We start from the raw sequence: 21,648 nt of genomic DNA on the forward strand, positions 1-21,648 counted from the left end.
GAACCAAACTACACAACAGGCTGCCTCACTTTCCTTACAGAGCAATGGCGCTGTGACTACACAGATGTCTCCTTGAGTAACCCAGCTTCACCTCTCAGCCACACCTGCACTAGAAGATTATTATTAGAAAACACTTTACCCAAAGTGTTCAGTAATTTTTTTCCTATTTCTAGCAACTCCAGCTCTGAAAAAGCAATAGTGATGTGAGAAGTTATGCAAGAACACAATTCCTGTAAAAAGTGCCAGGTGAAGTCAGTTTGTTTACCTAGGGCTGTTGGCGTGCCTCACCATCTGGAGATCGGGGCTGTCCAAGGACAGGCTGGTCGCAGCAGCTCTGTAGGTTACTATTCTGTAGGTGTGGCAGTCACAAAGACCCGTGTCAAACAGGAAGCAGTACCAGACGTAGCTGCTCCATGCTCACTCCGGGGGAAAAAAAGGGGATGTAATTTCTTATGCACTGTGGCATTTGCTAGTGCCAGAGGACTCTTGCCTGAGCACATGTGTACATGCCATATATGCACACACGCAGCCTTCACCAAGTATAATCTTACTTTTTAGTAAAAAGATACTCTGCCGTGCTAGTCACAGGCATAAAGTGACCCCCTTAGCTGAACAACTAAGGCACTCACCTGGTCCAAAAGACATGAATGTTTTTAAAATATGCCTTAAAAATAGTGAAACATTTTCCACCCATAATCTGAAATAGCTATACTATTTATTTAATTTACACTTTTCAAACTCTGGCTGTCAAATATTCACGCTACATCACGTAACGCCAGTAAGGTAAAACAGTAATCAACAACTCACCCTTCAGGGAGGGGTGAGAAAAAAGCATTTTTTCTCCCTGCCTGGAAACACCCCCCTCCCCCCCCCCGCCCCAGTCACACACGTGCTCAGACACAGCTGTGGCTCAACTAAGCAAGCTAGCTGGGTCTGCTCTGCTTATGTGAAGGTGTTCATTCAGGCCTGAGGTGCTGAGCAGCACGCACAACTTGCACACTTCGGTGGGCTGCTCAGAAACAGTTCACTTGGTCGTCTTCAGAATTTCATGTCCCACCGTTCTCAGAATTTCAAATGCCAAGGAAGCAACAGCAACATCAGCATGAGAGCTAGAAATTAAACATAGTAGCATCTATTAGACATTCTTAAGGGAAAAGTTTTTGTATAAATCCCACGTTTGCCTTTATGTTGGTGAACTCTTCATAGCCACTGAGTAACTTCACCCCTTTTAACTATTAAGTAGCAACATGCAACTGGTGATTTTGTCCTGGAACAAATCTCATGTAAAGGTGACTTTCAGCTCAAAGTCACAGCAACTGCTACCTTGCTCAATCTCCTCTGTAAAACAGAAGACAACTTACCATGTCCCATGAATCCACATACACATGCGTGCACTCACAGCTTGACAGACAAAAGACTCCCACGTGTGCCTTCCCCCTGTGGTTACCCCGCACAGGGAGGCAGCTCCTCTCAAAGTTTTGTCCGCCTCCGGCATGGCGAGCCACCTGTCCCACTACATTCACTGCCGTGGTCTTCCCTCTTCGCTTCCTCACCTGAGTTTTTCTTATATCCATGTTTTTTCCAGCATTAGAACAGGAGACCTAACGAGTACTGCTAAGACCACAGCAATACTTTTTTAAAGGCTTACCATCCCTCATCGCTAACTTAGAAAGTACACCAGATGAAGGTGCAGCTTCCTCAATTGCTAATGACAAATACCTACCGACACCCCATGTTTAGGGGAACACAAAGCTAACCGTGAAATCCAAATGATCAGGCCACGCTTTGTAAACCAATTTCTTAATGAGCAGCAGTTTAAACCAGAAAATGTAGTTATCTGAAACAAATTCATCCTGGCAACTGAAGAACAAATGGCTGAGGTCCCACATTTTGGAGTTCAGGTTTAATTCCACCTAGTCACTAAGCAGAATGGTTTGGTCATGCACCAACCCCAAAACTGCCTGATATGTCTAGCTGAGAAGACACAGCAGAGATAGAGCTTGGCAGTACAAGCTGCTACATGGCCGCAGGAGAGCACCGACAGCACCTTGCTACCCCAGCAAGCAGTGTCCCTCTGTCAGCAGTGCACTCCCTGGCTGGTATCTTCCTTCCACTGCGCAGGCTGACTGAAAGATGAGAAACCTGTCCGAAAATGGAGCGAAGCAAAAGCCCCCCCTCAATCCCTTTGACCCAGTGACAATACCTGGGTAGAAGGGCCTGGGAGGTCGGGCTACTCATGTTTCCAATGAAATGTTTCCAGCATGAAACTCAGAAAGGCTTCTTAACAGGGCTCAAAGTACAAGTGAGAGGAGACCAAGGTTATTGCTACCAAGGAACATTCTGGGAAAGATGGCACATAAGCCAAGGGAGTTTGAGGAGATGGCAGAACAGCCACAACCTCCATGAGCAAAATAACCATTCAGCTAAATCTGATCGAGTTTGCTAATCCCAGGCTTCTCCCATCTACCTGTTAACAATTTATCCATGTGTGAGTCCCTCACGGACCCAAGACCCAGGCTAGATCCCTCCCAGCCTCCTCAGCAGATGAACGGATAGGGACACGCTTCCCAAAGAACAGGAGGGGGGAAGTGAAATCCACGAGCTCCTGGGGGCCTTCCCGCTGCTGCTGCAAGCGGAGGAGCTTGGCCTACCACAGTGTATCACAACACTCGTCACTAACATGCGATAGAGTCTGGACTACTGAGCATCTTATGTCAAATAAGAGACCAGAGTTTATTTTGGACTCTTTAGTATGTGGTTTTCTGAGTACAGAAACGTGCAGATAACAGACAATTAGAGGAAGCCAGAGAAAGGGATTCAAAGCCAGGTACTGGACGGGCTGTCTGGTGCATCTAACGCTGAAATGCACTGAAAGAGAGTGAAAACTAGTTCTAAAAGAAGAAAAAAAAAACTTTCTTTCCTCGCTGTCACACCACTGTCATCTTCAGTGGTGGTGCCAGTGTCTCCCTTAGGGAGAGCTGTCATTTTATTTTAGTTAGATAATTTAATGTGTCATACAAAAAGCTGTGAGTCAGCAGCTGAGCATGCGAGAGGGATGCAGACTGGTCAGGACAGGTTTAGTCAGTCCTCAGTGTGCAGCTCCTCACACTCACCACTTCCTGACCATTTCCTGCCTACATCTGCCCTCATCACCCCTTTCTTCCAACACAGGGTACATACACCCTGCTGCAGTATCGAGGAGCTGACTGTCCCAAACAACTGACCCACATGAAGCCTGCATTTAGGAGCACAAAGAGCACTGGAAACACCGCCGTAGTGTTTCAAAAATGATCTATAAAATACAGTCTAACAATTGCACATGAGCGGGAGCAAAACGCAGCCTAACAGCCCAGAGCACAAGTGCAATTCTTTTTTTGCAGGGCAGAGAACTATTCATTCATTCCTACGTCCAACTGGGATTAGACAAATGAAGGTCTAAGGGAGATGAGCTGAGGTTTGGCCAAGCCTTTGGGACCAGCACCTCTGTTCTTGCAGAGACCATGGCATCCCCCAGAGCCTGGTGCCTTCTCTGCAAAGCCACAGGTATTCTCAAACAAAAGCAGCTCTGCTCTTCAGCTGCACATTCAAACAAAATCAGCAAGCATACAAAACACAATTACGTTAAAACAGGGCACAAATACCACATTGTGCATCTAGCCCGCTGTGCCAAGAAACACTGACCAGCGTCCGGTCATAAAGAGGCGAATTGTTTGGAACAAAATAAATAAATTAATTAAAAAATAAGCTGCCACATGTGCACACGCATTGAGCCCGAGCGCGCAGCACACTGTGGCTAGCCACAGCTGGGGATCAAAGTGTGCCGCAGCGGTGGCGGCTGAGCCGCCAGAAAGCTCTGAATGAGGGTTTTGGAGGGGAGCCGTGCAGGGAGGGAGGCCAGGGACAGAAACCTGAGAAGCTTGTACTGCACGGAGGCAATTACAGGAGAAGGCCACCAAAGACAAAAGAGGAGGAGAGAGCTCTCATCCCTGGAAATTCCTGAAAGCCTGAGGGAACTCACCTGGCAGCCTGGGCCAGGCTCTCTAGAGTTTGGATAAGAGCATCGCCATCACTCTTCAGGCTCTCCAAGCGCTTCTCGTTTGAAGTTATCTGGAACAAAAAGAAAGAACGGTTATCAAAGGCAGAGAAAGAAATTCCTCTGTCGTCTTCTGTGGGATGGGGGTAGAGGGAAACAAGTTACAGCATTTGTTACACTTGTAAATGGAATGTGACATTAAAGAGACCCAAGAGAAAGCCCCTTTTACCAAACAGGGCTGAAGTTTAGGTGCAGACTGTCTGAGATGTCTGGGCTTAATTAACAAGATTCACTCTTGTTCTCAGTCCCTGTATGAGTGCAAATTCACACATCACAGCCTGCCAATCCTGATTTTGTTCTTAGTACCAATGCAAATACAAACCCCCTTGGTTCTGAATTCCAGGGAGATCCGAGCCAGCAGTCGTTTTCATTTTTCACTTCAGGGAAAAAATAACCAAGCATGTATCAGCCTTCAGATCAGGGCATGCGGGGTTTTCTCTGCGAGGAACCAGGTTAAAAAGCACCGCAATGGTAGCAACTGCATATTCAATGTTTTCTTGCCACTCATCAGTCATTAGGAATATCACCTGCGCAGGGCTGTCACCTGCGGCGCAGGGAATGAGCGACCGAAGCTGTATGCCCTTCTGTGTCAAGTGAATCCTGACTAGAGCCGATTTTGCTGCGGCTGTTTTTTTTATCACACTGATTTCTGATGACTGGTTTATGGCATCTCCAGCCTTACGCCGCGTTAGTGCATGGCTACACGTGGCTGCACGTTTCCTGACCAGTGAGCCACAGGAACAGCAAGGTCACGGGGGGGCACGGCATGAACCTGCACAGCACTGTGGCACAGACGCTGAACACTTGGCAGCTTGCTGAAGAAGCTCTCCTATCTCAAAATATTACTGAAGGAAAAAAAAATAAAATAATAAAGCTTTGCGTGTCAGTTCTTGCTTACAAAGGTAAGTAAATCTTGGCAAAAAAGAAAGGAAAAGGACCAGATTGTTTTGATACCGGGAGTTAATGCTTGAAACGACAATTTTTAATCCCCAGACCTGGCAAGGACTTTTAAGCTTTAACATGCCATGGCTGGCCCTATTTACCATTGATCAAGCATCTGGGCGATATACCTTCAAGTCTCCCTCTTAAATCACAAGAGAAGCTGTATTTACAGCTACCAGTCCACCATAATTTATCAGCAGCAACTCTGAAACACCAGTGTCACTACAGCTATAATCATAACATCCTGCAGTTAAGCAGGAACGGGGCTCTGTCTGTAGTAAACGAAGATTTATCCTGTGTGTTGGGGAAAAAACAGTGCAAATTACCTAAGTACAAATCATTGGTAAATCCTGATTACAGGTCATTAAGCCTTTTTAGTCTCTTGAGGTTATCTTTGAACCCCTCAGTTTATATTTCCGTCATCCTTTCTTCTTTAATTCTCATCCTGTACTTACAGGAGACATTTTGTATTCTGGGTCCGGAATTTTAGAAGAAAGAGGTATGAAATCGTAGCAATACGGTTACTGAAAGAGAAAAGTGCTTCAGCCTCGAGATGTTGCTTTTCTGTCCTGAGGAGCGCTCCCGCCTCTGCTAAGCCTCTGCAGCTCCTCCAACCACGGTCACATTCTTTGCTCATGGCCCTTGTTCGCCCTGCACACTTGAAAGAGGAAGAGGTCACAGGGGGCAAAGGGGGAGCTGTCGCTGAAGACTGGATCCTGCTCCATAAAACCCCGAGGTCAAGTAAAGGCTACAGACATCTCTCATACTAATACATCCTAACGCTTGGGTGCTGAAACCCGCACCACCGCCGCCTCCTTTAAACAGGCCGACCTTTGCGCGATACACATAAAGTATCCAAAATATGCTCAGTTATAAAATCTTACACCATATTTTTCTTTTAATTCTGAAATGCTCTACTTCAGTTAATGACTTAGTCCAGTGGAATTTCCCAGATCTGCCTGTGTTGCAGCATGCCTTGTGCCATTATAAAGAATACATTTCTGTGGGTACAATGCATCAGAATGGGAAGGATTAAAACAGCTTTATGTGCACAGAAATTATAACATAGAAACAGAAAGACCTATGAGATCATCTACTCCATCTCCCTGTTATACTTCACTGTCCAGAGCAACTTCCAGCCAGAGGCAATGGGGTTTCTGCGATACCCATCTGTGGGGGCTACTGCACCACCTAGCAAAATGCTTCAGTAAGATCCTGTCAGCAGTAAAGGTAGCACCACAAGGAGGGAAAGGATCGGGCCTTTAACAGCAGCAGGCTACAGATTTTTTAAATTAAGTTTCAAACAATCTCAGAGCGTGTATTTTTTGAGAGCGTCAGCTAACAGCTTCGCACAAAACAAGGCGCATTAGCGAAAACCCGCGCGGACAAAATGCGGCTGTACAGCCTCACAGAGGGCTTCTGCACCCGCTCCCCATTACCAGCGCTCAGAAAGCTGTTTCCTGCCCACCAAGAGGCATCCAAACCACAGATTACCTTCTCACAGGGCAGAGGAGAGCACCCATGCTGCAGCAGCAGGCAAGGCGCAGGCCGGGTACAGGACGAGTGGCCGGTACCCGAACACAGCCTGGCTGCACCCGGCCATCGTTTTTGGCCACTACCCTCACGCTGTTATTGCTGTGACCAGTAATGCTTGCCCCTTTTATATTGAGCTGTGTAGGAAATCTGAGTGGCCAGAAGGCCTCTCACATAAGGTGGATGAGGTCCTGCTTCACATAAAGATCATGAGAAACATCGACTGATTTTAGGAATCACCATTTGTTTTCAAGAACCGAGATAAAACTTTGTTTCCTATTTAAAAATTGCTCTGTTTTTATCTCCACTTTGTTCTACAGATAAAAATAAATTATGATAACACAGCAAACTGTCAGCAATCAAACTTTTGGAAACACATGTATTTTTATGCATTTCATTACCTTCTCCTTCCCAGCATGACTGTATCTTCTATCCAGCCTAGTTCTAGCTCATGCAGAATTTTAATATCTGCTTCAGTGATCTCTTGTACTAACACTGATTTGTCAGGGCTGGCTACAACACATATTCAATGACATAATCGATACCTATTCCTTTAATTAAAAATGTAATTAAATCTCAGTTTAGTTGTATACACATTGGAATTTTATAAGAATCCCCAAATGATGTGGCTTTATTAAGCTAATAACCATTCCAAAGCTTTCCTCTCTTCAATTCTATTAGACAAGGATGAGTCATAAAGAATCCACAACTGATATGTAAAGATCAGTGTTTCCTAACATTTAGAATAGCTCTTCAGGTATTATTGTGCTTGGTATTAGATTCTTGATCTAAGTGACTTTTGCAATTCAATTTTCAAGAAAACATGGAAATCTAAGAGATAATTTATTTTCTTAAGGCTTATTGTTTCTTAATACTGCCTTCTCTGGTTTGTCATTACTCACATTTCGTAATTTATGACTGAGTTAGAGGACCTAGTAGTAAACTGCTCTTCTACCATATTGAAGAGAAAGAAATTCTCCTGCTTTGCTGACTTTTTAAATAAACTGCAAGCTTGATGTCTGTGAAGCAAACTGTAATGAAACTGGGAAACAACGTAAAACATTTATTTGATAAAAATAAGTAATTTTTCAATTTGATTTTTTTTTTCATTGAAGAAAGGACTCAGCAGCATATTTAGTTGCACCTTCAAATGTTATATTCTCAAATAAACAGCTGTTGGAGATGTTTACCATTTCCACTTTCAGCAGATTCTCTTTTACATGCCATCACTATGCCTGTATACACAGACACAAGCAAGTCATTTCATAAATGCTCTTTCACATAAACTTGGCTTTCTTTCCCAAACACGCCTCAATATTTTAACCTCAAAGTGATGCTTCCTACCTTTTCCTCAAAATTTAACACAATTAAGCTAATTATCCTTGCAGGATCAGTTAGCTCAAGTTCTCACTCAACTTTGCCAATGCTGGTGGAGAGCAGCCACACAAATAACACGGGAGCTGCCGTGGGCTGGTTTGCTGGAACCACCAGGTAGCTGCAGGTCTAACGTTAGCATTGCTTCAACATCAGCACACGCTGAAGTACTGCTTATCCCCAGCCAGAGGGTTTTCTGTAAACGGGAACGGTAGTGTCAGCTAACACTGTGGTAAAAACAATCACAATTTTTTATCCGAGCATTAGCTGGGATCCTATGGAGAACATGAAATATATTTAGAAGAAAGGATAAGTTTTCCAGAAAAAAAAAAAAAAGAAACAAAGAGTTAAGCATATTCCTATTGCCCTCTAGACACTATTTCAAACAATGTCTTCATAGTGAGTGCTGTCCCTGCAGTTTAAGGTGCATACCTCAGGCTCCTGATTCCTGCACCACCTTGGGCTGGCTCAGGGACTGCCAGCCGAACACCGCGTCTTTTCAGCCCCAAAGCCGCCGTTTCAAAGGCAGTCTGGGCTGGTGCTGTTTGAGAGTTGATGGCTATTCACAGCTGCTTAGAGTGACCTTATTCTCATTTTTAAGGAGAAAATGTCACAAAATATAGTGGTGTCAAAAGCATCACCGTAGCTGATGTGACAGCCCAGCAAGTGAATGGGATGGCAGCTTCAGAAATGAGGTACAATGCCTGGCTGGAGGAGAAAGCCTCCCAGCGCTGCTGACCACTTCTGCCTATCCCAGAGCATTTAAAGGCACTTCTCCTCCCAGGCTGTCAGCACGGAGCTATTCACAGGCAGTGCAGCAAAGAAAGCCCACTGCTTGGTTTGTCACTCACAATTCACAACAGCATGGCCAGAAACACGCAGCTGCTCCTCCTCACGGGAGAGCATTACAACCAAGGAGATACTGCAAACACAGACCCGAGCAGGTGAGCAGCTACCTGAAATAAAACAGATGGATTCATTGATCATGTTCAAACGTACTAAATACAGATATTTGAAAATACAGCCCTCTACAAGCACATGCATTAAGGTGGTATTGTCCAGAGAAGGTACATCAAACAGATCCACACTGCCATTCTTTCTGTAGGCTTGCACACTTACAAGGTGATGTAGCCCCACATTGGCATAATCAAGGGCCAGACCCAATAAAACATTTGGACCCTATAAAGTAGAGGCTGTAATGACAACATTTTAGGGGTCAGCAATCTGGAATGGAGACCTAGACACCTGCACGGAGCATGGGAGGGCTGAGGTTCAGAAGGGCAGGAAAACCTGCATGGGGAATAACTCCACACCTTTTCTCAGTGCCCCTACACTAGGCTACGGGCTCACAGGCTCTTGCAGTCCTCTCTCGTTTTCCAGGCAAGCAAACACTGCATTTTTTTGTTGTTGTTGTTGCTGTGGCAGAGCTTCCCACAGATGGGGAGAGGCAGGGAGGGTCAGGCAGTTCCCCATGAGTGAAGAACACCATGGCACAGGGACGAGGCACAGCCTCTTCACTTCACTGCCGGGCTGGAGAAGGGAAGCCTGCCCTCCTGTTTACCAGGGAAGTGCTCCAGCTATTGCATCAGTTTGGAATCTATGGCAGGATTTTATTTATTTTTTAAAATAAAAATTAATCAGCCAAAAACAACAACAAAAAATCTCAGATATTTGCAAGGGCCTTTTGTGAGGTGCTAAATCTGGCATTTAACGTGTTAGACATGCTCTCAGCAGGTACATAGGACCAGATGCTTCCACAAGCATATGCCCAACCAAATTATGGGTTATTTAATGTAAAATAATGGTAACTCTTGCCAGGCTACGCAACTGGAGAAGAGGACCATCCAAGGGCAGCATGCTCTCAGAGACACTGCATGCTTACAAGGGTGGCCACGGTGCTTTTGTTCTCCATAACATATAAGAGCTCATCCTAAGGGGTAAAAACCTTTCTGACATTCACCCCATCGCAGCACTTGTCTCTCTATAAATGATTCAGCTGGAGAGAGACAGACAGAAAGCGCGTGTGGGAAGAACAGATCAAGTCGGACAAGTTGTATTTATGTTACTAATTGCCAACTCATTTGAACAGGCCTGAGCAATGTTGCTGGACCATAAAAACAAGAAATGAAAGTTACAAAAGCATGAGTGTTCCAGGTGTGCTTTGGCAAGCATTATTATAGCCAGGGATTGCAGACACAAAATTACAAAGACTTTGTGGCCTTCAGATCCTGCAAATACGTGCGAAAACAAGCAGGTATTTGTGACCAACAAAAAAAAAAAAAAGTACATCAGACAGCTTAGCTCTGATTTTAGAGTTCAAAAATCTTTTTTTCGCTCTTTATGGATAAAATTCTTGTCCCACTGAAGTCAGCGGCAAACTCCATTTGACTTTGATAAGGCCAAGATCTCATTCCACACGTTTTGTTGTCCTCTAATTTGTATGTGTGCAGGTCTACTCCAAGTTCAGAGCAATTTCCACGGCTAACTTGGAAACACACGGGTCTCCTGGCAGGCTGAACGGCGCGCTGTCTCAAGGGCTAGTTGCAGGGAGACGAGGAATGTCTTCCCCGCACTGTATAATTGTTAATTGATTTTGGATGTTCCTTGACACCTTCCACTTTGACGCTATTTTCTGCCCTTCAGCACATCCATAACGCACACAAAGGCATGCTCCAGGGTTGTTGTAAAGTTATAAAATTACCAACTCTAAGGGGTATTATCTAAGCACTAGAGAAGATTCATAAAACCTCAGGGTCATTATTGAACTGAAGAGGGCTCTCAGTCTTGTTTGATTTTGATTTTTGGCGTTGTTGCTAGCATTCTCAACTGATTTTCAAAACATACAAGATGTCTTTATAGCTCAGAAAATAGCCATTATCGCAGTTTCTATCCTCTGGAACTAGTGAGTTTAAAACATTTGACTTAACAGAACTGCGTAGGGCAATCCATTTACATCCATTAGAACCAGCCGTCCACAACAACTTCATCAGCAAAAGGAAACTGCAGTCCTGACGGCTGTCTGCAAGGTGCTGTAGAAGACTTCCACACAGTGTTGCAGGGTCACGTTACACATGCGCATAAGCAAGCCCAGCATCAATATGACATTAAAAATAAACACTGCCACCCTGTTGCTGGTGATCTCATCTACAAACACAAGTTTGTCTGTCACCTGCATGCCAGTGACTCCCTGAGGTACCACTTCAGACTAACTTCAGTCTGCCAAACAATAATCCCTGCTGGCCTCAAGCATCAGCTTTGGCAAAATAGGGCCACAGACAGAGCTTATGCCCTCCTCGCAAGCCCCTCCGATTCCTCCTCCCACCTGCCCTCACCTTGCTGGGCCTGAAGAGTCTACCACCTCCCAGCTACACCTCACCCTGCTGGTCTCATGGGAGCTACCCACACTAAAGAGGCTCTCTCACGTTCAAATGTCCTTCACGGTCTCTTTCTCTTTGTCAGCTTTTCTCCTAAAATAGCTTCTGACAAGCAACTCCCAATCCTTTTTAGATGTTGACTCCTGTAGCTCTTTTTCCAGTACCAATGTTGTTTATGGGCTAACAACTCAACTCTCAATTAAGACCCCTGAATTCCAGCAGCTCTCATCCTTTATATTTCTCTGTAAAACCACAAAATAGTCTGAATGCAAAGTTTGTTTGGTGTTATATCCAACTTTCTTTGATATCCTCCACAGGTTAGGGATGGCCAGCTTTTCTTTTCATGGGCATAGCAACTAATACAATTGACCCTAAATCTTTTGCTGCCATATTTCATGCTATGATGATTCAAAGCAATTTCAAATGCTTATACGCTTGTATAAGAATCATTACTACAGATATCTCACCTTCTCACTATTAGGAAAAACAGTGACACCCAGAACATATTGGAAAGTGCTGACCTTTAAATGGCAATTACTGTATAGGAGAAGTATGCAAGCAGCCAAGCAATTACCAATTTCATAAATGCTTACATATCTAAGGACACAAACACTTGAGCAGCCCTGCCTATGGTGCACAAATGAACTGGCCAAACCCCTAGGAACTGCCAAGTATTTGCAGTTTGCTGAGGAATTTTAATTTTAATGCATACAGCCTCAAAAAAATTAATAGCTCCAACTTGACTTGGTCTCTTTTCTTGATTTAAAATGCTCCTCGTAAAAATAAAAGAGTACTATGCCTTGATGAAGCCAGAGTGATGTGAGGAGATGCTGTCAAATTGTCCTTATACAGATCTGTTGATGCAACTAAAGCTTGATATAGTATGCAAAATCCTTAGCTTCCCCTGAGCAGAACCTTTATATAGCATTAACTTTTGCTGAGGATGAAGCAAAAGTAGAAATCTCTTGCTCACATTGGTTATAATCTGAACTTGAACACAGGACAGGACTTCAGCTATTAAAAATCTGCACAACTTGACGGAACGTTTAAGATTTACCATGCCAAGAATATCAGGAATATCATGAGTTATATTAAGAACTAACCCAGAATATGAAAAGAACATAGCTGAAAAATAAAAAGAGCAACAGAATCTTCTTTAAAAATATTATGGACCATGATTTTAAGCTAAGTATTAAAGCATTAAACATTAGTTCCTGTAAAACCTCTATTGACATAGTTTTTATGCACACACAAAACTTGGACCTAAAGCCCTTGGGGTTTTCCTTTAGTACCAAGCATAGACAGTCCTTCACACACTGGAAAAAGGCAAAACTTAGGTCTGAGGATTTTTTTATTTGGGGAGAAAAGCATCATTATAGTTGTGCTTTATATATAAAGCAACTAGATATGCAAATGACTGAACAGGGAAATAAATATCTAAAACATCAGTTCTGAGGAAAATTATGTTTTATGTAATGGTTCAATTTCCATAAAATTGTAAAAACGGTCATAAAAACAAATGGACTTCTGAAATCTGTGCTTGCTCATTGTCATGTGACAGATGGCTCTGGCTGCCTGGCAGAAAGCAAACAGCTATCTAATTGGTCCTCACTGACCTCACAGAGAAACATTTTGGTCTATTCACATTTTTTTAATTATTTTTTTTAAATTTTTTAAATGAGCCCAGTTGCATTTAGGTATATTTATAGCAGCTAGAAAGTCATGTGTGTGCAGTTACAGAGAGGAGGTCAAAAGGAAGTAATAGCGATGAGCCCAACAGATGACACAGCTTGGCAATCTCAACAGAATTGCACTAAGTAAAATTACAGTGCACTGAAACACCAAATGAGTCCGGCAATACTTTTGTGCCACAGAAACAATGAATTAGGACTCCATAACAAAAACAACAGTGATAGTCACTGGGAATTACGCTGGCCTTGAATTATGAATCAAATTAACAGTTTGCAGGTTTCAGAACCGTCAGTTTCACTGTACAACTGGAAGGAAAACATCTGTCCCTGTGAAAAGAGAGAGTGTTTCTCACTGCCGACCATGACAGGTCTGCTTTTTGGATGGTTCCTGTATCTCCTCATAACTGTACTGGGCTCCCAGCTTCCAAATACCAGCACAGCGCCATTCCCCAGGGGCGGGTGTTGGAAAGTCAACACATTTCCAAACAAGCAGGTAAGAAACTTCCCACAGGAACATGAGTCCATGGTATGCCAGCCACTGCAATAAAGACTTTTCATTCTCACTGCTCTCTAAAATTAAGAGCAAGTCGTCCCTTCTGTGATTCCCCACATCCAGTGTCATTAAGGACCGGCCATTGCAGGTTGGCTGAATACTGCCACGTCAGTCGTGCAATAATCATCAACCAAAGTGGCAGTCCACTCCGCACCTAATGCAGACACACACCTACTTCCAGACTTGCACTGCTTGTTCCAAATGAACAGACTGAGGAAGATTTAATGTGGAATGAATAGCTCTACAAGTAGGTGTTCACAGTTACTTCAGAGATCATCCCCACTCCCTGCATCTCCCACTGTAGAAAGCCACAAGACTTCAGTCACTCACGTTCTGTTTTTTGTCAGTATTAGCCATTTCATTCACTTCTGTTTGGACTCCATATGCTTCGCCCTGAGCCCTGCTGCTGTAGTGATATCAGACAAGTAGTGTTTTGACGATTTCATTCCCCATTTTCCTCTCCCTACCTCAACTCACACTTGGCTGACTACCAGTTTCATCAGTGACTGGCAGGAACAGACTCCTGAGAAGCTTTCCTATGCTTTTGTCAGTTCACTGAGATCCAGCTCCTGGCAGTCTATGGATGAGAGAAACCATTGCAGCTGTCCCCAGCGTAATACCATCTTGCTGTTCTTTATAATCATATTTCAAGATACAGATGAATATAAACACTGCAGAATTTCTTTGCTGCAACTGCATAAACAAAAGAGCTCTAAGACAAGGTTAAATGATTTACAGCAGGAACTTGCAAAGAGAAGATAAAGCACTTTTTTTTTTTTTTCCCCTCAATATAGTAGTCATCTTCATCTTTGCTTATCAGCTGCCTTTTTCCAACACATGCAAGAAGTGCTTTTATAATACTAGGGAGCAAAAAGGATGCAGCTCTTCAATCTGGCAGTCTTCTATCAACCACAAAAGAGAAGACTGCAAGTCCAATCTGATGTCACTAACTAGTGACATGGATGGCAATATACTGTATTAGTGTTGATACAAGTTGTCATGGAAGGCCAAGGTTCATTTTATTTAAGGGTAAACTCAAGTTGCTAGTCACTCACCCCTGACAGCATAAAAAGAAGGGCAACACAAGACAACTCTGCATAAGTACTTCATAGCAGACGGAACAAAGGGAAGGGCTGTCTGCGTAGCTCATAAGCTTGGGAATTACATTTCCTCCTAATAAAATTATTTTTATTATTGCCTAGTTGTGATCTTCAAAGTGGGACAATGCAAGGAAGTATCTAACACAGTGTCAAGAAGTGAACCTAGAAATTACAAAGCATCTACTTAAATTGTTTTTCTTCACCACATGGAAGCCTGTCTGGCACTGAGTTACCACAGATACTCCAGCTTATCTTCTGCATTGTGTAGTTAAACACATTTTTCCTAAGTTAAAATCATGCAATTAAGTAAATCAATCACAAGTACCTGAGTTTAAACAGTTTAAGAAATTACCAACCACTGAGCTAGAATGTGAAATCCATATATATATGCACCCACTAATTGCAATGCTAATTGGGATGGTTTGAACTACCACTGACGGTGCTTTACACTAACTCATTTTACACCTGGTTGTAAAAGACTTGGGTGCCAGACAATCTGCTGTGTTGTCTCACAAAAAGATAAAACTTGAAGAAATGTCCACAACGGAGGAAGGATCTGTCCTTCCATAAACACAAAATCCACTGAACTGCCATATTAAAAAGCCTTTTCCCTACAGAAAGTGAACAGTTTAATTTGGATAGGAGAACATTAGCTTAAAGACAAACTGTTTTTCTTCGTAACTCTGCAATACAGCAAAGATTCACCTTTACATCCCCATTTTGATGCTCATGTTGAAGAAACAGCCTAGAAGGTAACATCTACTGAGAAAAAAATAATAGGGAAGTGATTATTCTGTAAAAGTGTCAAGCAAGTCCTATTGAAAATACTGAGTCCAGCTGCTGTGGCTGATTGTTAACCAGCTTTGTGATGCACTGTTTGTTTGGCCATGAGCTTCTTGCTGAAACAAGTTAAACTTCAATCTTGACTTACATGATTAAGTATTTCAGGGAGAAAACCATTCTTTGTAGCTTTTGTTATCTCAAAATACGCTATATTTGAGTATCAGCAGAGGAACAAACATTTTCTTTTATACATGCATCGGCTTTTTGCTTTTATCTTGTGGGTGAATTTAGTGTTCAGGAAATGGATACCACTGGCTAAAAGCAATCTTAATGAATACAAGGGTTCTGAGAAACTTCGCCCACGCAGATGGGGCAGTGAACCTTTTACACTTACCTTACAGCACCGCCACCACGGCAGTCTTGGCTTCAGCTGAATAGACAAGTCGTATCGAACCGTGTACAAAAGGCTACCGACAACACAGCTTTCAGCTATGATCTAATCAGGATGTGAACTGGATATTTTTTCCTCTCATCTTCTTTTTGACTATGAAAAAAAAGCTTGTGAAGTACTATTATCACATGATAATACCCATACTAAATACACACAGGTTCCACATAAAGCATTTTCAACTTCATAGAGCAGTTTGTTTTCTCTTAGAGGTTTCAAGTTAAAACCCTTCAGACATTTTTGCTGATGTGCAGCTAATTACATCATTGTTTTGAGTTTGCCATTGCACAACTACCATGAACAAGGTGTGCCTTGAAATTAGATGGTGCAGCTCATACACTTAACCTGATTAGGTCAATAATTTAAATATTAACACTGTTATGGAAATGAAAGCAGACAGATTCTCATTTAAAAAGTAATTACGCACTCATGTTGTATAGTTTTTAATACACAGGGCTTAATGTTTTCGGACACAGAATGAGCATTTGGATGTCTGCCACATGATACTGCCTTTTGCTCCCATACCCACAGTGGCAGTCAATTTTATAACTTTGTCCTCCAGTACAAGGTAACTGAGTCACAGTGCAAACTTAATCACATCACAATACAAAGCTGAAGCGATGATCTCATCACTGTTCCAGGAAAAGGAATAAACTCAATTCTTATTTACACTCAAAACTCTAGCTTTTAGCAAATACCTTACAAAGGCCCTCACCACACAGTAGAGAGAGCAAGTAATGTGACTGGCACTCTGTTAAGGAAAGTATTAATGTAAGTGAGAAGGTGTTTTGTCAGATGATTTCTGAATTTTAAGGGGTTTTGAAGCTTAACCAAACCTATGATCCTTTCTGGAAAGGTTAAGGTACCTGGAAGTTACCTTTATGTCAGGTTAAAAATAATTTTGTGCATTAAAGAAAAGATTTATTGTACTATTTGAAGTATTCAAGCCAATCTAAATTGGCTAGGAGGCTCATTTTCAAGCATGCAGAAACAAAATCTACAATGACTAAAACTGACTTAAAAGAAATACCTGTCTAATCAAAGCCTCTAGCTCACCTGTTTTTCTTTTTTCTTCCTTTTTTTTTTTTTTTTTTTGGTAGGATTGGCAGGAAAAGTCTTATCTTCTAAGAGTTGCACTTAAAACTGATTGCTTATAAAGACTGGAAGAATGATTGGGATTATCATTCTAAAACAGCCAGGGGAACTGGGTGGATCAAGGGATTGCTAATGAGATATCAAGTCTTTCACATTTAAACTGTTGATTTAAACTCAGTCCAAGACAAAAAGATTCCCCCATCTGGTGGTCATCTGATGATCTGTAAGAAATAAGGTGATGTTCTCACTCTATTCTTAGAAGATGCATGTCTTAAGAGCACTGAATTGGCAAGCAAAATTGGCACTGATTGCAGTGAAACCAAGAAATGAATTGATGATGAAAAAATTTAAATTAGCTTTTTATCCCTCAATAAAGTAATACAAAATAAGGTGTTCGTTTACTGGATCAGATTTAGATCATAATTACTTTCCCCAGGAAGCTCAAAATAAGGGTTTCAGCCTCTAATGCTGTGAAGAAAAATTTAAATTAAAAACATTTTAGTAAGGTAAAAATTACTAAATTCCAGAGTAGACATATTGGCCTTTAATGACTTATAATTTACAGAAAAGCCAGTGGTAGACGTGACTCAGACAACTTCCTATTGTGCTTTTCTGCAGGAGCAGTCATTATCACATGTCAGTTGCTCAGAACTTAGCACTCTTCAGTCCTCTCACTTAATAAAAGTAAATTAATTATTTTGAATCATTTATTTACTCGGTGACTTTAGACTTTGACTTCACTCATAAATTACAGTAAATATATCATTTTAATGTACCTACTTGTCATAGCTGTTCTACATGTTTTGTTTGTTTGAACATACTTCAGTCTACGAACTATTTACAACTCCTAGTACTGTGATCCTTGATTTACTAATGGGATTCATGACAGCTCAACTATATGACATATTACTGTTTCTCTTCACTGACTACTGGACGGGGTTGGACTAAGAGTCCACCTCCCAGGCCTAAAGCTCTTTGCTCCTGGTACACAACACAGCTCCTCATTTCAAGTGGCTACTGTGCAAACCAAGCTCCTAGCCAGCACATGGAGATGGACTGACTGACCTCACCAGCATGTGAATCAGAGGGCTGGGCACATGCTAACCGCCGCAGCAGGAGCAGGACCTGTTCCCCTCAGTCAGCCTTCTTCCCTCTTCCTACCTAAAAGTACTCCTTCCATCCCTTAACTCACCTCACTCCCAGCCCCACGGCAATTACCAGCCACCTGCAGGACAGGAACCATCCAGAGCAAGATCCAGGCATGTGCTGGTGGCACTGCATGGGATGGGGGGGCTAGAGGAGTCCTTTCTTGTGTCTTTCAAAGGACCCCTCTGCTGAGTTCACTCCAGGGAAGCCAGCTTCTTCCTCTGCTAGGCCCCAGGACAAATCCAGAGAGATTGCCCCTTGGACCAGGAAGAAGTAATATGGTCCCTGTAAATAATGACAGGTGTTGACCATCCAAAGAGGTCTCCCCCACTCCTCCATGGCAACACCAAAAAGCTCATGCAGGTTCTACGATGCCCCTCTACAGCAGGTATGCTCAGCTGGCCAAACTGCCAAACACAAGACAGGGGACAAAGAGCACACCGTAGAATGTGGAAGAGGAAACCTTGCAAGAAGACACCATGTCTTCTCCCGCTGATCCTTACTTACTCTCTTCCTCTTGCACACTGCCTCCCAGATCCTGCTCACTCCCAAGCCCAGTTTTGCTAGCCATCCCTCTGCAGACACCCATGAGGAGAGGCTGAACACTTGTCCTATGGGACAAAAATGGCAAATATAATTCATGGGGATGGCGGGGACAGGGTTTCTTCACATTATTAGGGGATGTCACTGAGGCATCCATAGCCCCATCTCTCAGGACAACTGTGAGTAAAACCATCATCATACTCCTCTCAGAGTCCTTGAGGAAACCTTGGATATGGCCCTTGAGAAGGTAGAGCTTGCCTGAGCTGATTCCAGGGAAAATTCCATTCTGAAAAGACAAGTACTTGGTCACCACTTTTACAGAAAATCAAGGACCTGGCCCTGACTCCTGTCACTCAAGGAGAAGATGATCCCCTGCCTTCCTATCAGGTCTTCATCTAGGTGCTGAGACATCAGCACTCCTCATTCTCTTTCCTACCTAAATCTCCTACAGCTCCAACTGTTTCCAGTCCCCATGCTGACCATTTGTGGCTAATCTCATGAGGCTTGGCAAATGCCTGAATCATCGAACTGTAGCATAATTAAGGTTGGAAGAGACCTTCAAGATCATCTGGTCCAACCATCACTCTACTAACAATGGCACCCACTAAACCATGTCCCAAAGCACCAGGTTCAACCTTTTCTTGAACACCCCAGGGACACCCCATCTCCCTGAGAAACCCATTCCAATGCCTGACTGCTCTTTCTGAGAAGAAATGTCTGCTAATTTCAAAGCTAAACCTCCCCTGGCGCAACTTGAGGACATTCCCTCTAGTCCTATCGCTAGTTACCTGTGAAAAGAGGCTGACCCCCAGCTCCCTACATGTTCTTTTCAGGTAGCTGTAGAGAGCAATAAGGTCTCCCCCGAGCCTCCTCTTCTCCAGACTAAACAACCCCAGGTCTTTCAGCCGCTCCTCCCAGGACTTGTGTTCCAGGCCCTTCACCAGCTTCGTAGCCCTTCTCTGGACATGCTCTAGGGCCTCGATGTCCTTGTAGTGAGGGGTCCAAAGCTGAACACAGTCCTCGAGGTGCAGCCAGCCCTTTCTTACATTTCCTGTGCATGTGTAAAAGAGGTGTCTTCCTCTTCCAGGAGAATGCTAACATGCTTCTTGGCACATTCTCCAATTCCCCTTCCACAGGAGTTGGATGTGTAACCAGAGAAACGTGCCCCAGGCCTGTAGTCTTTCTGGATCCAGACTTTACCCTCTCTATCCTGTCATTCAGAGCACTAAGGTGGGTAAGGCAGGTGCCTTTAGGCTTTAAAACATCTTGCAACAGATGACAGTTTGCCACAACCCTCCACCAACCAGACTTCTTCATGTTGCTACAGCAAACGGATTGGTACATACCTTCTCTACATCCCAGGACCTTTACAGTGAGGAAAATATATATATTCCTTCCCATCAAGCTAGCCAAACTTCCACATGGTGTCTACAAAGCCTATGACATGCTACTGTAAAAACAGCTTTAAATTGCCAAAATTAAGAATTGGTGATTGTTATAGAAAAGTGGTAGCAGTCCAGGAAAGGTGCTGACCAGCCAGGGAGGAGCTCCTTACTCATTTCTGGCCCCATGGACATTTTTCTCAGACCAATGGCCTACAGGCCCCAAGGTCTGTATAGTTAGGATGATTTTTCCCTCCAAACATTATTCAGTATTTTTCAATACTGAATTTTATGTGCAATTCTGTCATCCATTCAATGAAAATTTTGAGTTGTCTGCAACCCTTCACCATCAGTCTTAGTTTTGAATAATTCTCCATCATTAAAAACCTTCATGTTTCAGTTTATATCTTTTTCCAGACAATTCATGAATACATTCCACAGCAAAGATCCTAGCAGGTTTATGACAGTAAACTATGTTTATTGTGAAAAACTAGACATTTACTATTTTCTGTCATTTAAACTGTTACTAATCTCAAGAAGAACTTTCCTCTTTCCTATGGCAGATTAGTTTAGGAAGTTCTACTGAGACACCTTATGAAAGGCCTTTTAAAAATGCAAGTCCATTATATCAAATGTATTACAATTCTTCACAAACTAGTGAGTCACTTGGACAAACTGGAGAAATATAAACTTCTTTTACATACATCATATTGACTCTTACATTAGGGACTTTATTTACCTTTTGTTTACCCATCTTTTCCTTTTTATCATACCTATCTATCCAACCTTAACAAAACTTAACAAAAACAACAAAAATCAGAGTTAATTGTTTGCAGTTCTCAGAACAATCCCTGTAGTCATTTTGCAATTTTTATTATAGATGCTGATTTTACTTGATAGGTTGCATACCACAATTACAGGCTAAGCAATTTCATCTGAGGTCCTGTAGAATTCATGGACAAATACAATTTTTTGGACATTTCTTTATATAGAAAGAAAACAAAACAAAACAACAACAAAATGAACTGATTGAGATGACAAATCTGTGTAATTTTCACTAGAAGAAAATTAAAAAGTCTGAAAAGTGAATATCTGACTTCCTCTCTTTTGGTATTCACAGGAATACTTTATGTGTCAGTGTACAAAATGAATCTGATACGAAGATACGGTAGTTTCTCAAAATCTTCAAATAATAAAAGTAAATAATCACGAACGACTTTTACCTTCGTTGCAAATCATGTATTTTTTCATTTGATTAACTGATACGCTATTAAATGAGGACTGTGTGTGACCATGAAAAATGGCATCCTTGTCTTTATTACAAGACAATTTTTGAACAATATACACATCAGAATATAACCTGGATGAGTGACCATGCTACATAACACTTAATAATCATATTGATAGAACTACAGAAACGAAAATCTAAATTACCGCTACATACTTCCTATGATCTACTTAAAGTCTTACCACCTCTACATTTATGGACATAAACATTCCAAGACAGATAGAAAACTGCACATATTTGGAAGTCCTCTTATGGACATCCCACCTGGAGGTAAGCTGTCTCATCACCTTGAAATGGTTTCTT

The 21,648-nt window shown here is 42.4% G+C and overlaps 1 protein-coding gene across 3 annotated transcripts in view; it reads right to left on the reverse strand.

The window, feature by feature from the left end:
- Positions 1 to 880: 880 nt before the first annotated feature.
- The window catches only part of ULK4 (unc-51 like kinase 4), a 240,376-nt gene continuing 219,608 nt past the window's right edge, over positions 881 to 21,648 (reverse strand). For all 3 annotated transcript variants that reach the window (XM_035316467.1, XM_035316466.1, XM_035316465.1), the window contains exons 36-37: positions 4,019 to 4,107; positions 881 to 1,109 (exon numbers count right to left, since the gene is read on the reverse strand). In XM_035316467.1, coding sequence (XP_035172358.1) covers positions 1,025 to 1,109; positions 4,019 to 4,107 — 174 coding nt within the window. In that variant the 3' untranslated portion in view covers positions 881 to 1,024. The remainder of the gene's footprint in view (positions 1,110 to 4,018; positions 4,108 to 21,648) is intronic.

This window comes from Oxyura jamaicensis, chromosome 2, assembly GCF_011077185.1.
Source record: "Oxyura jamaicensis isolate SHBP4307 breed ruddy duck chromosome 2, BPBGC_Ojam_1.0, whole genome shotgun sequence".
Taxonomy (NCBI): domain Eukaryota; kingdom Metazoa; phylum Chordata; class Aves; order Anseriformes; family Anatidae; genus Oxyura; species Oxyura jamaicensis.